Consider the following 18,706-nt stretch of genomic DNA (forward strand, 5'->3'; position numbering starts at 1 on the left):
CGTGTCCCCTCCCAAATTCTTGTGCCCCCCCAGCCTGCTCGCTGGTGGGGTGGGGTGAGAGGCAGAAAAGGCCTTGACCCTGTGTCAGCACTGCTCAGCAGTAACGAAAACATCCCTGTGTTATCAACACTGTTTCCAGCACAAATCCAAAACACAGCACCATCCTAGCTACTGTGAAGAAAATTAACTCTATCCCAGCCAAAACTGGCACATGCTGGATTTTACAACCTAATAAATTGATATAATGCCATGTAAACAAGCTGTGTAAATATATATGCAGAGCCATGCCTTTTACAGGGATTTTTTTTGACAAAAGAAGAACTTCTACAGAAGTGGTATTCTCAGAAAAGAATTATAATTTGTACAGTGTTATGCATTAGCATGCTAAATAATATTGCTACGTCTGAATTTACTGTCAGCAGGTCGCATATTTTAAGTACTGTGCTTTGCTCAAAACAAAAAACCCAAAATATTTACTGACCTTTGTTGCTACAAAAATCCAGTTGTTAGGCCAGAAAGAACCACTGACATCATACTAATCTGATCAGAAATCCATTAAATGCCCAGTATATCTTTTTATCTAGTCCTTGAAAAAAAAATGTCAAATTGATAAATGCCATTCATGGCCCTGATCCAGCACAGCTCTATTTTTAGCAGGCTGAATGGTGAGAAGAAACACATGTTTAATTAGTATAAAAGGTTAGGGGGGAGAGTACAATTGTAGCAGAAATGGTAGTACTAAAAATTTCTATCTGTTAGGCCTGTCAGTATTTGCTGCTTCAGTGGAAATAATTTTTGAGGCTGGGTTCTCTCTCCCTCAACATGGAAAACTTGCATGCTGGAAGGAATTCATATGGCTTGTCTGCTCACTGCCACGTGTGGCCGGAGTCGATTCCTGTGACAAAACCTGGACACAACTCTGTGATAGTGTGAGTCTTACCTTGACTGCACGTCACTCCACATAAAGAGTGAAAGCTCCCTATAAATCAGTCAAAAGTGCAACTAAATTCAGCTGAAGATTTAGGCTTTTCTATAACTGCCACTTCACATCCGATGCTTTATTACGGATAGTAATATATGATGACTGATGCAACTCAACACTTACTCCGTTCATGGCACAAAGCCAAAGCTACCTTCAGTAAAAGAACCTAAAAGTGACTCTGTAACACCCCGAACGCCGAAAGACTAACTTTGTGCATAGCTTACAAAATAAGAAATGTTAGCGAAATGAGACATGGATATTGATTACAATTATAAATTATTACAATTAATTGCAATTATACATTATTAGTTTCTCTGCCATTCCCCTGAAGGTCAGCTTGCTTACTGAACATTTTCAGGAAAGTTTACCACATCAACCACATGCAGACTGTGAAGATGCCTTCCTAGCAGCAGAACAACAAACGCTTCATTAGCAGCATATTTACTTGTAAAAGGCATCACTCTGCTATTCGGTGCAGCCATCTTTCCCCCATTGACTTTTCAGACAAATTACTGATAACTCACCTAATGTTATGACAGAGTCAAACTTGATTCTTCACTTTCCACATCATTTTAGGCATCCCAGCTAAAGCCTACAATGAATTAAAGACGGTCTCTCCACTTACAGAAGTGAAAACACGAGCGCTCAGAGTCCAGCTGCTTTGCTGCTCACCTTCATAACCATGCCAGCTTCCTGTGTGTCAAAAATATGCCCTCTTTATTCCCTTTAAAGTGATTTGCCAGTCCTAAGATACCCTTAAAACATGTTTTTATTAACTGTAGATCAAGAATCTGATATTTAGTCCTTTGCTTCTCTTTAATTAGAATGAGAACAGACCACGATCCATATAGCCCCTGCTGCCTACATGGGTAGTGACATATCGTACCAGAGACTCTGACCAGCCTTAAATGCAATGTATGGGAGGGTGCGAACGACGTTTGTGGTTTGGTATACTTAGTTTTTTAAGCAAAGATAACTGCAGACTCAGACAAAGTTATCTGAAGTATGGGATTAGGCAGAGTTCTAATCAACTCACTCACAGGACAAGACAAAAAGGACTTGAAGGTCTGGAAAGGGAGGTGTAATATTATAACCTTGGAAAGCAGAAATGCAGGGACCTGGCAACTGCATAATTGTATGCACCAAAGCGTGGATGCACAAGCATTTCACACCCATCCAAACCCTGGCTACTAATGTGAACTGGATGTGTTGCACATATATTTCACCTGTAGCCTTTTCAAACGCAGGACAAAGTGATCTTGGAAATGCATAGGCCATTCATTTTGCAGGTAATTATTTTAGCTACAGATAAACTAATTGCTACCAGGAATGGTTTAAATCCTTCTTATTCAGAAGGGATAAATTCCTGCAGAGGTAGGAAAAAACTCCACTGAAGCACTCAGCTGGTTGGAGGATTCGCATTGCAGAAGCTGTGAACAGTCAAACGGTGTAAGGTAAATGAGAAGTGTTTGCCAGTGTCAGTATGAAGAATGCAGATAAGCAGGAGGATATGAACTGTGTGACAGGAAGATGATCTACCCTTCATTAAAGTAAACGGAGCCCATTGCCAGCAGTTCATGATGCGTCCTGGAGAAGAACCAGGGTTAAAAAGATGGAAAGAAAAGGGGAAAAAAGTCCTTCTTAAAATGTCTAGGCTTATCTCTTCACACTGTATTTGATGTTATGACCCTTTCTGATGGTAACTTCTATCAAATTTCATTTTAAAAACCAGCGACAGAGTTACGCAATTAGTCCTGGCTTTCTGAAGTAAAAAAAAAAAAACAAACCATAATTCACCTACTTTCAATTAAAATCTCTCTTTCCAAGCCTTATTAAGTCATTGTGAAGACCATAAGCATGTACACATGGAACTTCTTTTAGTCACCTTGATGTCTTTGCTATCATCATGCCTAAGTATGAAGCCTGATTATTATTTTGATTTTGGCTTTTTTTCTCCTTTTCCTTTAGATGAAGATTATTACTACGGGTGCCTAAGCTTTAGTCTTTACCTTCCAACAGACAAAAAATAACAAACGGTTATAGGAAAGTGCTCTAAATACGTTTTTTTTAACAGCTAGGAAGAAAAGATAGTTTGGAAACCAAAATGTCCTGGAGGCACTTTCTCCATTCATATTATATTTGATAAATTGACTTTTGCTTCCAGGGCAGGCATTCAGCTTCTTCGTTAGTATAATGATCCTTAGTCTTCTCTTCCCAAACTTAGATAATTTGAATGAAAAATAAGTTTTATGAAATGTAGCTATTAATATTGTCAATAAATTTTAAGTTGTGATTACATATCATTCACAGTAATGCTATCCCTCTCTACTGTAGATTGAAATATATTTATTCAGCGTTCTTAAGATCAAATATTCTTTCTCTTTGCTTGACAAGAACAATCCAGTGTGCTGTCGAGTACCAAGGTGACTTGAAAGTTTTTCTAATGTGTAATCCCCTTTTATATTCTGTATTATGTATGAACTCAAAGACAAAATATCTGCATTATCTTAAATAAACTAGGTAAAATGTATTTCAAAAAGTTTCTTGAGGCAAAAAGTAGCAAATCATTGTATGTATTTTCCATATTTGTATAGGTTTCATTATATTCTCATTCTAAGTTACTCTTAAGTCTCTTTCATATTTAAAAAATTAACTACACACCTATCATGCAAAATGTAAAGAAGTATGTTCAACTAGTTCAAATTAGATATACAGTAAAAATACACTTCCAAAGAAATATCATTTCCATTTTTGTTCATGTTTTTAACAGAATTTCAGACTAATACATCAAATGTGGAACTGTACAAGTATGTGAAGAAACATTAGGATTGCAGTAGTAAAAAAATGTATAGCATTCAAAACCAACAAGCTCTAAACAACCAAACAATACCACAGGATTGAAACAATCATGGGGACAACATAGGTCATTGGAGCCAATGAGTGAATCCTAATGCACCTACATAAAGACCCTACATAGAATATTGTCTCTTATTTATATGCAAAATCCCTGATTTGATTAAACCAGACAATTTCTCTAATTGTCTTTTATAGGTTTTAGATAAGATTAACACAAGAGTATTCCCCTTCATAAATGTCAGTTATTTGAAAAGGCAATATTGAGAATTGATTTGAAAGGTATTTCCATCCATGTGGATTCAGGTAGTTAAAATACAAGATCGCAAATAATAGCACTGCAATTTTAAAGAACCATTTGAATTGTTATCCACTACATTTGCCATAACACTTAAGAATTCAGGATTCAGTTTTTTAAAACTGTTTACAGGTTAATACACAGGGTTTCTAATTACGGGCTGTATCCATTTAACAGTGGACCAACATTGCCTTTTAAATTAAAAAAAGATCCAGCTAAGCATGTAAAAAAAAAAAAATCTCCACGGTAATTGACAATGAACAAAACATTACATACAGCAGAATCTCTGTGTCTGAATATCTTTGAAAGGCAGATATGTACTCTTTTACAGTCCACTAACCAGCACAATTTCCTTATTAGACATTTGTATTATAGGAAAATTGCTTGGACAAACCTGTAACAGTTATTAATTCAACCCAAATTCTTTTTTAATGTTTCATCATTGTATGTAAACTTAATGAACTATGCTAGCCTATTGGTTTTAGTGACCAGAACGTAATCCCTTTCACAGATCTTAGCTAGTTATGATTTTCTGAGACTATCTTGCTTTTCAGATAACTCACCTGTGGGTTTTTTTAAGCTGAAGTGTAAAAAAAGTTAATAAATGACCTAATTATGTCAGCATTTCTGTCCCACAGTCCTCATGCTCTGAGATCTCTCACTGATCTCTGTAGGAATTTGGCTTGCACAAGAATGGCAAATTTTCAGCTGAGAAAGCTGAATAAATGTAGCGCTTTTAAAACCAAAACAATCTTACCAAAGAGTCTGGCCTACTAAATCATCTTCAATGCACTGAAAAGGGCAAAGAACATGAATCTTGGCACCTATCTTGCTGTTTATTTGGAATAATCTTTTAGCAATTTTGATCCAATGGGAATGATGGATTAGTTTTGGAGAGCTAGCCACGTACAACCTAACATTTGACTGAAATAAACTGATTGTAACAGGTTTGAAAAGGAACAACCATATGCATCTTATGTACCACTCCAAATCTATAAAACTACTGGGCAAACAGCATAGTGTATACTTGTTCTTATACATATTTAAACTTTGCTGAGGTATTTCTTTAATTACAGAAAAGCATCTTTAAAAGCAATAGGAAAAAACCTCAAAATACGAGTTATATTCTGCACAGATTTTTTGAGGAGAAGGAATTAAATTGTATTGAAAGGTCCGCAATCATTAAAGGAATAACCACTTTTATTAGTATCGATAATATCATATTCTTCCTTGGCTTTTTATTCCTTCAAAGCATTACAAAAAATGTAAAGCTGTGACTTTATAAAACATAATTTTGCCTTGACTTTGCCCACCAGTGTTGTAAAGTAACCTGAAATACTTCTGTCTTTCTCCTAGGGAAAATATTACCCAGTGCCTACCTCTGTAACGGACTGATTGTGGCCACGCAGTCAGACACCCGCTTGCCTCCTCCATGAATGGGACAAGCCATCTCTTGCACAAAAGCAAGATTGTTTTCATAAATGCTAGCTGAAGTCAAGTTTCTTTCACGCAGCCAAATGAAGTATAGTTTGTCTGTTTGAATTTTAACATTATCTGATAATTTCTACCTGCAACTAACAGTTATTTATTTCTCTATAATGAAGATACCTAGACTGTTGTACAAGCTGGATTTCTCACCCATATACACTTCAGGAACAGGAGGAATGTATACATCATATTTAGAGTTTATCCTAGGCAGATACTGTGTTTGAAGTGCAGTTTTCTAATCCTTTTAAATACAATCAGCCTACCTTGATTGTGACACTAATGTTAAATGTAACTGCAGCCATTACCAAGTAGTTTCCATAAGTGGTTTTATTACTGGTTAGATTTTTCAAATTCTGGTATTCGAACAGACTTCGACCTTAAAATTCTAAAACAACAAAGCAACCAATGAAAGGCTTAGGACTATTCAAAGTAACAAACTCTTAACATTTTTGCCCTGGTCATAAATATACAGAGAGAAAAAGAGAGAAGTGGACATGAAATCCAAAGAATGTAGATAAAACAGTATATAAGGCACATGGCAGTCTTTGAAAATACAGAAGCTTTAGCCAACTTAAATTAATTGCTGTTTCCCTTGCTCAGTCCACAAAACTGTACAGTTACACAAATGTTGTGTTGCAATAGATCTTCCAAGTTATTCTTCAGTCCATACTCTGTAATACCAGAACACTACATTTCCTTCTGTTTTTTAGGAGAGATCCTAATTGTGGTTAGTCAGTTGCTCAAAGCCTCTATTAAAATACACTTGGAATTTCAACTAAGAATAATTTCTTTTTTAAAGAAATTATTAAGAAAGAGTCATCAGAAAAGATTTGTAAGAGTTGTCTGTGAAGGACTTCGAGATTCATGAACCTCAAGACTTCCGGGCACTGACGTCAAGACAGATGTCACAGTAGGCATAGTAGGATTAGTCAAGTCCGTTAAAGTAGTGGGAGTGCTGGATGGACTCATGGAGGCATTGGATATTTCTGAGGCAGGACCTGATGGGGTCCCTGCTTGGAGTGTTGAGTCTGAAGTCTTATCCACCCCTGTGTTTTCTTGACGTAAGAGGTTCCGTCTGAATTTGGCTCGAGCATTTTGAAACCAAACCTGAAATAGTTTAATATAACAGGGTAGCATTTAAAGAGCTGCATTGTTTAAAAAAGCAAAAGCATACTCACAAATTCACCAATGCTTGAATTATGGAAGATGTCTTTACTGGTAACATGTTAGAAAAGAAGCCCCAGTCATGACAAGTGTCCTCTGCACACCTGTAAAGCATTCCTCTTTCCCCCTCCTGCAATCCTGTATGAACAGTCTGCCTGAGACAGGAGTGGACCAAGGATGGAGGAGGGGAGTCTTTCTGTGCAGGCTATGTATAAAGATGCTTAGAAATTTGGCAGCCTGCATGAATCCTCAATTGCCCTCAATCCCAGAAGTATTTGTCTGGATGAGGCAGACATCAAGCATCTGACGAATATAAAATAATGAGTTTCGGCACCCTCGTATCTCAAGTCCATCTCCCATTGTAAGCAGCAAGTGACACAGACCACAGCACCCTGCCTTTCTGCGGGCCCTGAGAGCTCTCCCAGGAACTTTCCCATGTCCCAGTGTCAGCAGTGCTCTCACTTTTCTAAAAGGACTGTCCCTCTTTCTTACTCTTCTCTTACTCTTCTTTCTCAAATGCTTCAGCTCCCTTCGCTTATGCCAGTCTCCTTTTTCAAATGTTTTCAGTACTGGAATGATGTTGGGAAAAGAGGCTTGAATGGTATGAAAGACCCACATTGCATTAAAAACTGTCATTTCAGTAGAAATTATATCCACATTCAGAAATTTTTCCAAGATTGCTACTTCTTGCATTATTTATTATCTATGAGTGAAGGACAAAAGCTATGACTTCATCTTTCTCAGTTAAATTTCAGTGTTTAGGTCCAAGTTAATGCTCTCCACTGTCTCCAGGATTTGTTTAAAGATAAAATATTTTTCTGACCTATTTGAAAATAGATAAAATAAAATGTGTTTGTGAAACTTGCGTGAAACCTAGGTACAGCATATTACATCAACTAAATCTGAAAATGTCGTTAAATACCTTGTGTTCAACCTGATATATCTTCATACCAGGTAATTTTACTGCTACAAACTAGCTGAAATTTCACTGTGTTTATTTATCAGAAGGCCTTCTGTCATTGTTACATTCTTTACAATGGACTCAATCCTGATCCTCCTGTCCTCATGTTGACCTGCTGTAAGGAATAGGACCCAGTCTTTCCATTCCAGATGCAATGAGCCTCATCATCTCTGTATCTGTCGGAGAAAGGAACTGAGCAAGTGAAAGGATCTGCATAGCCATACAGTATCTCCATCAGATTTCTCCTCTGTGGCTTGTACAGGGAAACTGAGTGTGTGGAGCTCACGAGGCCACACCAACCTGTGCAGAAATTCAGACCTCTACCTCTGAAACAGCATGGCCCCTGCCATAGGATCCACTTTAAGCCAGACCGCTAACAGAGGAGTGATTCGTAAATACAAGCAGTCCTGTAAGGTGCTGTCTTTGCACTCTCAGCTTGCCAGCCGCAGTTAGAACTGATGAACATGTCTCAGCTGTTTTTCCTCTGACTGCTTTTCTTCTCATCTATGGATGGTCCAGACCCCAATTCCCCCTATTGAGCACTCTTCCTTTTTTTCTGGAAAGCTTTCTTCCCCAACCAAGGGTCTTTAAGGTGTGCACCCTCTCTCTTGCACTCTCTCCAGGGAGTGCCACAAGGAAATAATCCTCAGGCACAAATTCTAGCAGTGGCCATAGGAGCTGCATTCATGGGCCATGCATAAATCGCATCCCTACAGGTCCTTGTTTCTGAAAGCTTAGTATTTTAAAACAGTTTATGTTGGCATTCCCTTTGTTAAAACACTTAGTTTAAAGGCTATATATCAGTTTCATGTATGACAAGAAAACAAAAATCTCCTAAACTAGCACTGGCAAAAATATACTCGTGATTTTATAACATAGTCCATTATAGTGATAAACCTGTTAAAGGACAGCGATGTGGTCAAAAACAGGCAAAACCAAATGTGATATTTTTGCCTGATACATTCACAACCAGTGTCCTCTCCATGCAAGATGGGAGGCACAGAAGTGTGTGCGCGTGGTTCTGAGTGAGGCAAGGAGCCTCATGTGCAGGGGACGCAAGTGAAGCAAATCAGTTTGTTCATTCAAGCCGCAAAGTCTCAAGCACCAACTAGTTAGGAATGGTAGAAAACAGCAATTTGAACAATTATGGGATATTTTACCTTTCAGTAAGAGATAATTTATATTTGTCCCACAAAGTAATTTGGTTTTGATTTTTTTAATATACTTTCTAGCAATTGTAAAAACGATAATACATACGAAGGTGAAATGGAAGTTTAGAGACCGCCACTGTTGATATGTATGTGTACCATGGTTACGTAATAATTAAAACAAAACCACTAGTCCAGTTGCATATACACATACTTCTGCATAATTTCACACTTATGTTTATTAAAAATATACATATTTATATATGCAGTAGTCCCAAATATAAGTAACATTTCCGTTCCTATTCACAAAACAATTTTCTTGCTTAAAGCGTGTAAAACTGTAGAAGGCACCATAACTATTTTGTTCATTTACATTGTTGCTAAAAGTCCAACTGCTCCTTAACATTAGTAGGGTGAGAGACTCTACGGTATTGCTTCTGTTTGCGATTTGAAACATGTAGTATGTAAAGAAAAGTGAGCAAGATTATTAGTGCTTATGTGTTCCCCTTTATCTGCCATTAAATATGAAAACCTGTGCTCAGATGCCCTTACCGATGACTATTAATGCTGCTTTCAGGAGCCGCACATATAAGATGGTTCATTCTCTCTTTAATAGTGGTAATTCATGTTAGATATAGAAAATATTCCATAACCTTGTAAGTATTATTCAAAAACAGAGATAATATGACTACTTTCACTTTCTTCCTCACTGAGATCGTGTCAATGTTAATCAGCTAATGGTTATAAAGCTCTTCAAAATTGTCCTATAATAAATATTCATGTTATTACTGAAAAGGCATCTAAATATTTGTTAGCTGAAATTCTGAAAATACCTTGTCTCATGATAGAAAAGGATAACATAAAATAATTATCACAATAGTGATATTCTGGTATGCACTTAAGATACAAAAGTATTCAGCAAAGACTTCATGTTGAAGAGTAGTGAAATAATTAAAACTATTGTTTTCTGAGTTCTAGGAATGCAGGCCTGCTTCTCTACTGCCCCGTGCTGTTACTTATAGCTGTGCAAAGTAGCGTGTAAGAGCTGGCAAGTCAGGGTTGCCCATGCATAATGGCAGTAGCGCTGCACGCTCGCATTGGCAATTCAGGCCCTGCACCTGTAATGGTATTACAGGAAAGTAAAGAAATAATAACCCAAACATACATAACTGAAAGAATTGTTCCAGAAGGACTTATCTCACATCAACTACACAATTAGGAATCTGGTCTTCAGTACTAAGGAATAAACAAAATCATTGGGAAGTATTTAGTGGTTTTCTGTCCAACTGTATCATTATAAGGCTGAGGTATTTCAAATCAAAGGGGAAAATATGGACCAAAACTCCCACTGAAAAATAAAAGCAGCTGCAAGACCCACCATTGATGCTACCACATTCTGGTTAGCGGGGCTGGATGCCTGTAGCTGGACAACTCAGCAGATAGGCAGAATAATTTTTACTGTGGTTAAAATATTATGCTATCTCTTCAGTGATCTGTGCAGCTTTGTCTCCATCAAGTAAAATAGGAATGAAATAACATCTCCATATGATTGGGAAGTACTGAAAATAAATACGCTAAATATTGTAAAGGATTCGGATACTGCAGTGAATGAGATCATCTAATCACCTTAGATAAGATAACTTTATTTTCTTGTTTGTAACACCTCCATTGTTGCAACTGTTACAAATTAATTGTATGAATAGATTGTGCTAGAAACGAATTTTTAAACACAATTTTGCTCATTCACACAGCTACCTGGAGATGTTTAGGTTTACTGAATTTTACTAACTAGTAAGTGGAGAAACAAAAATATAAAGGATGTTGCACCACAAAGCAAACTACGTTCACTCATTGTACACACATTCTGATTACTCTGTTGTAATTACTAAACACACAGTTAAAGGGGAACTATGGGATATTTTATGAATGGAGGCTTGGTAAAGAGTCTGCAGTATGCTATCCTAAAGCAAATCTTTACTGAAAGGTAGTGCAGGGTACCCATGCATGACTGAAAATTTTGATGCTTGTTGACTACTGGAAACTGAATTGGCAAAGTCCAAATGCATTCAGTAATCTGTGTAGGGTTTTCATAGCAACTTTACTGGGCAGTGATTCAAGAAAGAATAAGCAGTGTACAAGACACCCACTGAAAAATAATGCTTTATGTTCCTAAACTGCTTTTGCCCTGGATAATCATATTCCAGACTCCTGGGAAGAGAAGATGTACATACCTACAGCTAGCAAACCATATCTTCTTAGGGCTATCTACTTCCACCTTCCCCTTCTAAACTCACAAAAAGAAAGACCAATTCCCAAAAGAGGAATATTTATGCCAGTTAGTTAGCTCACAATTAGCTGGTCACTTTAATTATGAATGATAGCTTACAATAATGGGCTTGTGTTCCCCAGCTGCAGTACAAGAAGTATATGAATTAAATTGCAAATATAAAGCTAAATTGGAATGAAAATAAATAAAAATAGGGGTTAAAAATATAAATAGGTTTACATCAGATTACATTAGATTCTAATGTGTCTACTTACGGAAAACAGTCTGCATTACAAAGCCACTGAAGGAAATGTAATTTATGAAGCAGTATGCTACATTTCCATGCCATTCCACTTCTGGACATGTGTAGCTGATGACTAATTGTATATAAAGCAAAGACAGAAGTCAGGTCTTCCAAATCCGATATCACAGGTCACTAAGAGTATAGCCAAATTCTCAGTTCATCTACAAACAAAGCACCCTCATTACATGTTATGTGGGACTGTCTATATAGTAAGGGCACTGTAGCTGTTTCCTAAATCACTAGGAACTCTACTACCTGTGTTTAGGAAGTACACTGGTTTCAGAACAAGAGAATCTGTTTCTCCTGATCTGCTGCCTTGTATTTTCTATTAAAATATATTCTATTGATGATATACAAAGAGCCACAATCCTTCGTCAACTGAACTGAGATCTGAACATACAGAAAATGCAACAGCTTACAAACACGCCTAATAACAACATAGGGAATGTGGAAGATTTCTTACTACTGGCAAGTGTGCATGTATGTCTGGGAGTCCATGCGCCTTTGGTACGTAAGACAGACTAATACCAATGATGCTTGTTTAGGTCAATAGTGTCACTGAATTACTTCGTGTTCAATAAATGACACAGATGGAATGCCAACCTTTCTGGCTGAAAAGAATTAACAAGTGACACTATCTCAGTAACCAACATCATGAAGAGTTTTCCCCCGCAAAGAGCAACCCTGAAACTCACATAGGTGAACTTCAGTGTTTGAAAAATTGCCTCTCACAGGTTAGAGAGGAACCAATTGGGCACAAAGCTTCTAAAATAAAAAAAAACAAGTTTGTTTTTTCATGGCCCAAATTAATTTTCAAACAAAAAGTTCAAAAGAGTGTGGAGTAGAGAGTGCTCGTAACAGACAGGAAAGCTCAAGTGATACTAGACAAAGTATCACTCCAAGTCATTTTCTTGAAGTGCCTCCAACAGCATCATCCTCTGGGTGCAATCCTCACCACCAACTATTACCTTCCACCACTCTTTGGCTAAAGAATCCCAGACATAAAGGAGTATTTAACTGTGAAAGTAAAAGAACTTTAACAGAGTTACCAAAACGATGAAAAAAGTTTAGTGGAATCGTAAGGGACTGCTGCAAAAAAGAGGGACCATTAAGCACCTTAAAACTGCAAGATGCGGTAGGTTTAAGACGGAAACAGAAGCAATGAAGAAACTGAAAAAGGGAATGAGGTGTAGTGGAGACAGAGAGTCCAGTTTTGGAGACAAGGAAATACATTCTGAAAAGGAAGGAAGAAACAGAGACAATAACTTGGAAAAAAGATGGAAGGAAAGACCCATTAGGTGAAAAGAGAAGAGAGAGATGGAAGTCAAAGTTGGTGTGGAGTGAGGAGAGAGAACAGAAAGATGATCAAGAGAAAGACACTTTCTAGACACTGATCTCATTTCTTAATGCACTATGTGACATTTCTCAGATAATTCAGGTGTGAGTGCACTGTAGTGGAGAGAATAGATATTACCGAAGTGTCTAAACTCTGAGGGTAAAATAAAGGAAAAGTGTCAAAATAAGGATAGACAAATGCAGTAAGTGATTTCGCCCATGTGCATGGATAAAGGAGAGCTGCAATGGGAGAGACTACATCAAGTGTTAGGATGTGCACTAGTTATATCGGAGGAATCTGTTCCACCACTGCAAATCGACCTCATAAAAACAAAAAAAATCCAACCATGGAGGACATAGCCAAGAGAAGTAATTACATATGGTTTTTCATTAGTAGTTTTTACTGGGAAGCCTGCAAAACCTTCATTCGTTCTTCTGTTAGGTATTAATACTGTAAGGTCCAGAATCTCTCCAGTGAATTCAGTTTTTCTCAATATTTTTGTCTACTGCCCTCCACTTGCCTATGAATTTGCGAGAGCTGTCCATGATGCTTTCCCAGGAGTCTGTCTCTGAGCCGTACCTGTCTCTATGAAGCTCACAAACCATTTTTCTACAATTAAGACCCATTTCAAAATTTCAGCAATAGATCCTGGAATGCCATGGCTCCTATATGCCCAAATTTATCTCTAGGTATAGTTAATTGGATAAGTACCCATTAAAATTGACTTCTTGAATCAGAACTATAAATTAAAATGGAGCTGAATCAACTAATATTCTCACCTTTGCTTCCCATAATAGTTCAAACGGAGTGTATCTCCTTGAAGCAAGAAAAATCCAGCTTTCAGAGAAAAAGTACTTTTAAAATGCAGTCTCCTTTCATTCTAAGTTACTGAACTATGAATAAAAAATTAATCTTTGAAAAATGAAATTTATGTCCACTTCAGTTTTGAAAGAAAATATATCCTCCTTGTCCTGATAAAATAAATTCAAACTGCTGATTAATTTTTTATAAAGGTAAACATTCACAGTAATTTCTAAATTAAGAGCTCTCTATTTACAGTGAACACACTAACTAAAATAATTCACTTTTTCTTACAGCAGATTGGAAGCTAAAGCATGCACCAGAATTAACTCACTACAGGAAAACAAACAGGGCCTCAAACCTTCACAACTGTCATTAAAAATTAGAACCCAAGTGATCTACTTTTGGGAAGCAGGAAAGAAATAACTTTTCTCTACTTTCTAGGATTTAACTGAAGTCTCACAGAAGGTGTGAACGATTAAGAAAAGCTTGAAAATCAGCAAAATCCATGGCACTTCAAATATAAAATTGATATTCTATTTACTTTTCAAGACAAAAGACTGCTCTTCTTACCTGAAGAACTCTTTTGGTCAGGCCGGTTTTCTGAGCTAGCTGTTTCAAGTCCTTGGCATCAGGATTGTGGTTAATAGCAAAGTATGACTTCATTGTCCGCAACTGGTGGTGTTTGAATGATGTCCTCATACGCTTTGTTTTTTGATTGCTGGGATATTGCTGGTCTCTATCCAGGTGGTCACCATCATTTTCATTGCAACTTAAAGCTTAAGGCAACGAGAGGAAAAGGCGTGTAAATCTATTGTGCTCTGACCAACATTGTTTGCAGTTCATCTGAGTGCAGCAATTAAAATAACATACCATGGCATGTATTGTACTGGTACAAATCCTACTTGCCTTCCCCTCCATTTCTGCATCTTGTGTTTTTCCCTTACAATAACCAGCCTGCAAGGACCCTCACCTGCCTCTTTATGGCTTTTAAAATGTCAGGTCTCTTTCCTTTTTTCTTCCCTCCGTCTCCACACTGCCTTTCCTCCACTTTCTGCTTGCAGGACAGTAGCTGTCCTCAACTCTGTAAAGTGTTTTAATGTACTTTGTATCACTATAAATTGCACTGTAACGTACAAAGAAAGCTGTACAATACAGTCTGCTTAAATCTCGATGGAACAGACCAGTTAAAATTATAATTATTTCCTCCATCAAACTAAACCCTGTAGAGTACAAGAGAGACCATTAAATGAAACACTATAAAAGAAATAAAGTTTGTGGGTACCAGACAGCAAATTATGACTATAATTTGACTAGCTAAAGAAATAAAGGTGTTGATACAATGTATCACTGGCATGCCAAATGAAAAAGTTATTTTTAATTATTTCTGTTTATATTTCCTTTTTTTAAAAAAGTATTTGCAAATACTACTTTGAATGATCAATTCTGTATATCCTTTTGAAATCGCTGAATGACACTGATACATTTGCATAAATCAACTGTAAAGCCTGTAAAAGGAGGTCTATGAGCAAGGAACATTATAATAATTATCAAGTAGTATTAAATGTTGAATGCCAAGCAAAATAATCTCATAGACCAGAAGTTGTTTTTCATTTATTTGTGCATACAGTAAACCATAGAAAAACACTAAAAATAACATTAAGGACTGAGCTTAAATCCACTAAAAAAATCAGGGATATAACTGAAAATTAGCTCTGACAAACTGTCATTAATTTACTTTTTCTGTTCCGATATCTACAACTCCCTTTTAATTTCCTATAAGTTTTATGTTAAAAGTAATGAAAAATCACTACTATCTCTGTTCTATGTTGCATGCAAAAAATGAGAAAAAAATTGTATTTTAAAATGTGAATTATTGGTGAATTTCTTAAACACATAAACAGATTTGTTTTCAATTGTCCATTATTGCTGGCTCATTACAACTGAGTACATCTCATAGACATGTCTTTATAGTCTTACTTTAAATTCATGCTATCCATCAGAGGTTTTCAGCCCTATTGAAAACATACAAATTCCGAAATGCATGCATTAAAAACAGTTTTAAAAAATACACATAAAATGCACATACTCATAAGTAAAAATGCATACAGATTCTATAAACAGCAGTTCTGCAGCATGTACAGTAGCTGCTTTGCAAACTTCAGCTTTTCAAAAACTTCTACAAAGATACGGCACAGTATAGAGCAAGGCCTGCAAAAATTCAGCTTTAAGACCAAAAGCATGTTTGTTTAATAGATATGTAGAAAGTGTCCGAAGCCTCAAACTTTTCTGTGTGTTTCTGTACTCCTATAACTTAAAAAACAGCTTAAAAAAATTGTACTGTATATATAAATGTGTATGTATGTGTGCATGCATGTGTGTACGTTTGTATAAATCCTTTCCAGACCTAAGTATCTTGTGCCAAATTCTAGCAGTAAGAAGCCTTTCTGCTTGTTTTCCTGTGGCGTGGAAAGACTGGAAGCACCTGAATTTAAAAGGTATAAGACGCATAAAAGGAGATAGTAAAAATGCGGTATTAATGGAGCTGGATGGAATGTAGCAAAATCTTTTTTCTGGTTTAAGAACTGAGATCTAGTTGCCAAACTGGGGTCATCCCATGTGCTCCAGCCTCCTTCATAGCTACAATTCCTGCTGTGAAGAATACTGGGATGAATAACTGAAACGATATTGCTCATAGCAAATTCTATTATGGAAATGCAAAACCAAGCAGTACTTGGTTTTAAAATGTACTTACAGAATTTTAGATATTAGTAGTGGAAAAGACCTCTGTGTGTTATCTTAAATGTTTTCAAATTCTCCCAGAAATAACAAGGCAAAACTTAGGAGGAAATGCATCAAAATAGCTGTCTGAAGGACTGAGGGCTGTTCATGTTAATATGCAACAAAACAAACCCTAGGGCTGCAAGTAGTTGGATTTTAACCTGTTCCGTAGAGAATGAGATACATTCAGGATCCAAGGAAATAAAAGTGATTCTAAACCCTCCCAGAATGGAATGAGGGTATCAGCTTTTCATCAAGCCCTGACAGGACAATGAACAATTTACTCTTCGAATTTCTCATAATTTTACCTCCTCATCTACTAAATAAAAAAAATACTAAAATTACAGTATTACAGTAAATATGTACCATTTGAGACTGGCTAACTATTGTCCTTTTCTATGAAGAAAGTTATAGAACAGATTTTGAAAGTGCACGAGGGTGTCTGCTGTTCACTGTCTTGCGCAAGTGGTTTGGGTACCCCCGGGCATCACCTGATATGACATAAATATTCCTAGTTAGTGCCAATTCTCATCTCATATTTGGTTGTGGTGCTTGGCACCATCGCCAAAAGTCTATTATATTAGGTCTAACGTTATATGCATCTCTCACAGAATCTGAAATGTCTATGGGCGTTGCAGGCACAGAGATTCAGAACAGGCCAAGGGTGTAAGCATGTGGAGATTTTAAGAGCTGAGGAGTTTCTGCAAAAGGCATCATGGAGTAAGACTAACACTGTACATGCTCCTCACGCAACCCTCTGTTTTTCAGGCACTTCTTCCCTGTTCCTTCATGGTGTCCCTGTGTATCTCCCAAAGGAATTGTTGAACTATCCGTACGTAAGATTTCCATTCAATTGCAGTATCTAGGGCTCCTGCTGGAAGTTCAGAAATACAATTGGTAAAACTCCAGTCGAATAAAGGAGTCTTAAATTCACTGATGTTTCATTCCTATTTTGTGATAAAAGAAATTCTGAAGTGGTGCCAAGTCTCTTTTTTGACCCTAGAACATTTCCAAGGCCCTTGGGCCTTTCCCCTAGTCCCCACATCCAGGTCATTGCCCTCCCGTCCTTCAGCTGGTCTCACCAGTGGCCAGCTCTTACAGCCTCCTCTATTAGCACCACAATACAAACGTCCACTTGGCCACAAGATGGTGATGTCCACGGAGAGCATCACTAGAAACTAAGACTATAACATTATATTTTGATATTGGTGACCAAAATATCCTCTGCAGAATAATGCATAATACCGTCTCTAAAAACAGCAACACGAGTGTAAAGCAGGATGTGCTGTTATCTTTATAACAAACACTATTTGAAGAAGAAAGCTTGGGAGCACTGTTTCATGCTCAGATCACCAGTTCGCCCCACATCGGGATTCAGGGCAAAGCACGTGCTTAGCAGTTAGTAGGTCACTGAGTCTATGGCACATGAAGATGATGGGAAAGAGGAATTTCCTTTGGGGGAACTTTTGTTCTTAGTAGCTTGTGTTTGACATGTTAAATTACCCAAAAAGAAAGCAAACTAATCCTGATTCTGAAAGAATGATGAAACAAGAGACACATTTGGTGCATGCATCAGCTCTCTATATTCAGTGGCTCAGAACATACACCCCTTTCCTTCTGTAATAAGAGTCAAGGGGGTGTTTTAACCTTCTGCTGCCTGGAGAGGGAACTTGTGATTAACTAGACTAGGCAGGGGTGCAGCCTTATTTGTTGTTTGGCAGGAGCATGTAAAGGACTTTGTGGTACCCGCATCCTTGAAGGGGACAAAAGTGAGACAGAGCCCTCTGAATGGTACTTGGGACAGGAACAGAGACGGAGCCTTTCTCCCTAGTGGAAGGAGAAGACACTTGGAGAAGGCAGATGCCTGAACTCCTTACCACAACCGGGATTAAAAGGGGTGAAGCTTGGAGCAGGCAAAGTACCCCTCGCTGCTTCTGAGGCTCCTGGCAGCATTGAAAGTAGGGCACCCCCACCAAGCCGTCGGAGTAACAGACACAGAAAGCACTGCCTCAACCTTGAAATTTCAAGAGGTGTTTCTAGGAAGAGGGAGATAAAGCCTGTCTTAAGGAGCGACTATCTTCCAGGCTGAGCATCACAAGGCCACGAGAGAGGCGAGCTGGGATTAGAAACCCTCTTTCCTCCGGCCTCCCTCGGCCGCCTCGGACAAAAGGGCTGCGTGTACCGCTGCCTCCCGGGGTTGCTCGAGGGACGGGCCGCCCCCCCCGCGGCCGCGGTGCCCCCAGGGGGAGAGAGCGGCCCGGGACGGGGCTGCGGCGGGGCGGGAGAACAAAGGGCCCGGAGAGCTGCCGCGCCGGGCTGCCGCC

The 18,706-nt window shown here is 37.9% G+C and overlaps 1 protein-coding gene across 3 annotated transcripts in view; it reads right to left on the reverse strand.

The window, feature by feature from the left end:
- Window positions 1–6,381: 6,381 nt before the first annotated feature.
- Window positions 6,382–18,706, reverse strand: part of LHX2 (LIM homeobox 2) — a 29,704-nt gene continuing 17,379 nt past the window's right edge. Inside the window, exons 4-5 of one of the 3 annotated variants that reach the window (XM_009280579.2) lie at window positions 14,175–14,380; window positions 6,382–6,728 (exon numbers count right to left, since the gene is read on the reverse strand). In XM_009280579.2, coding sequence (XP_009278854.2) covers window positions 6,441–6,728; window positions 14,175–14,380 — 494 coding nt within the window. In that variant the 3' untranslated portion in view covers window positions 6,382–6,440. The remainder of the gene's footprint in view (window positions 6,729–14,174; window positions 14,381–18,706) is intronic. The other 2 variants (XM_009280580.2, XM_009280581.2) reach the window with 2 other exon arrangements.

The sequence above is a fragment of the Aptenodytes forsteri genome, unplaced genomic scaffold, assembly GCF_000699145.1.
Source record: "Aptenodytes forsteri isolate BGI_AS27 unplaced genomic scaffold, ASM69914v1 Scaffold68, whole genome shotgun sequence".
Classification (NCBI taxonomy): domain Eukaryota; kingdom Metazoa; phylum Chordata; class Aves; order Sphenisciformes; family Spheniscidae; genus Aptenodytes; species Aptenodytes forsteri.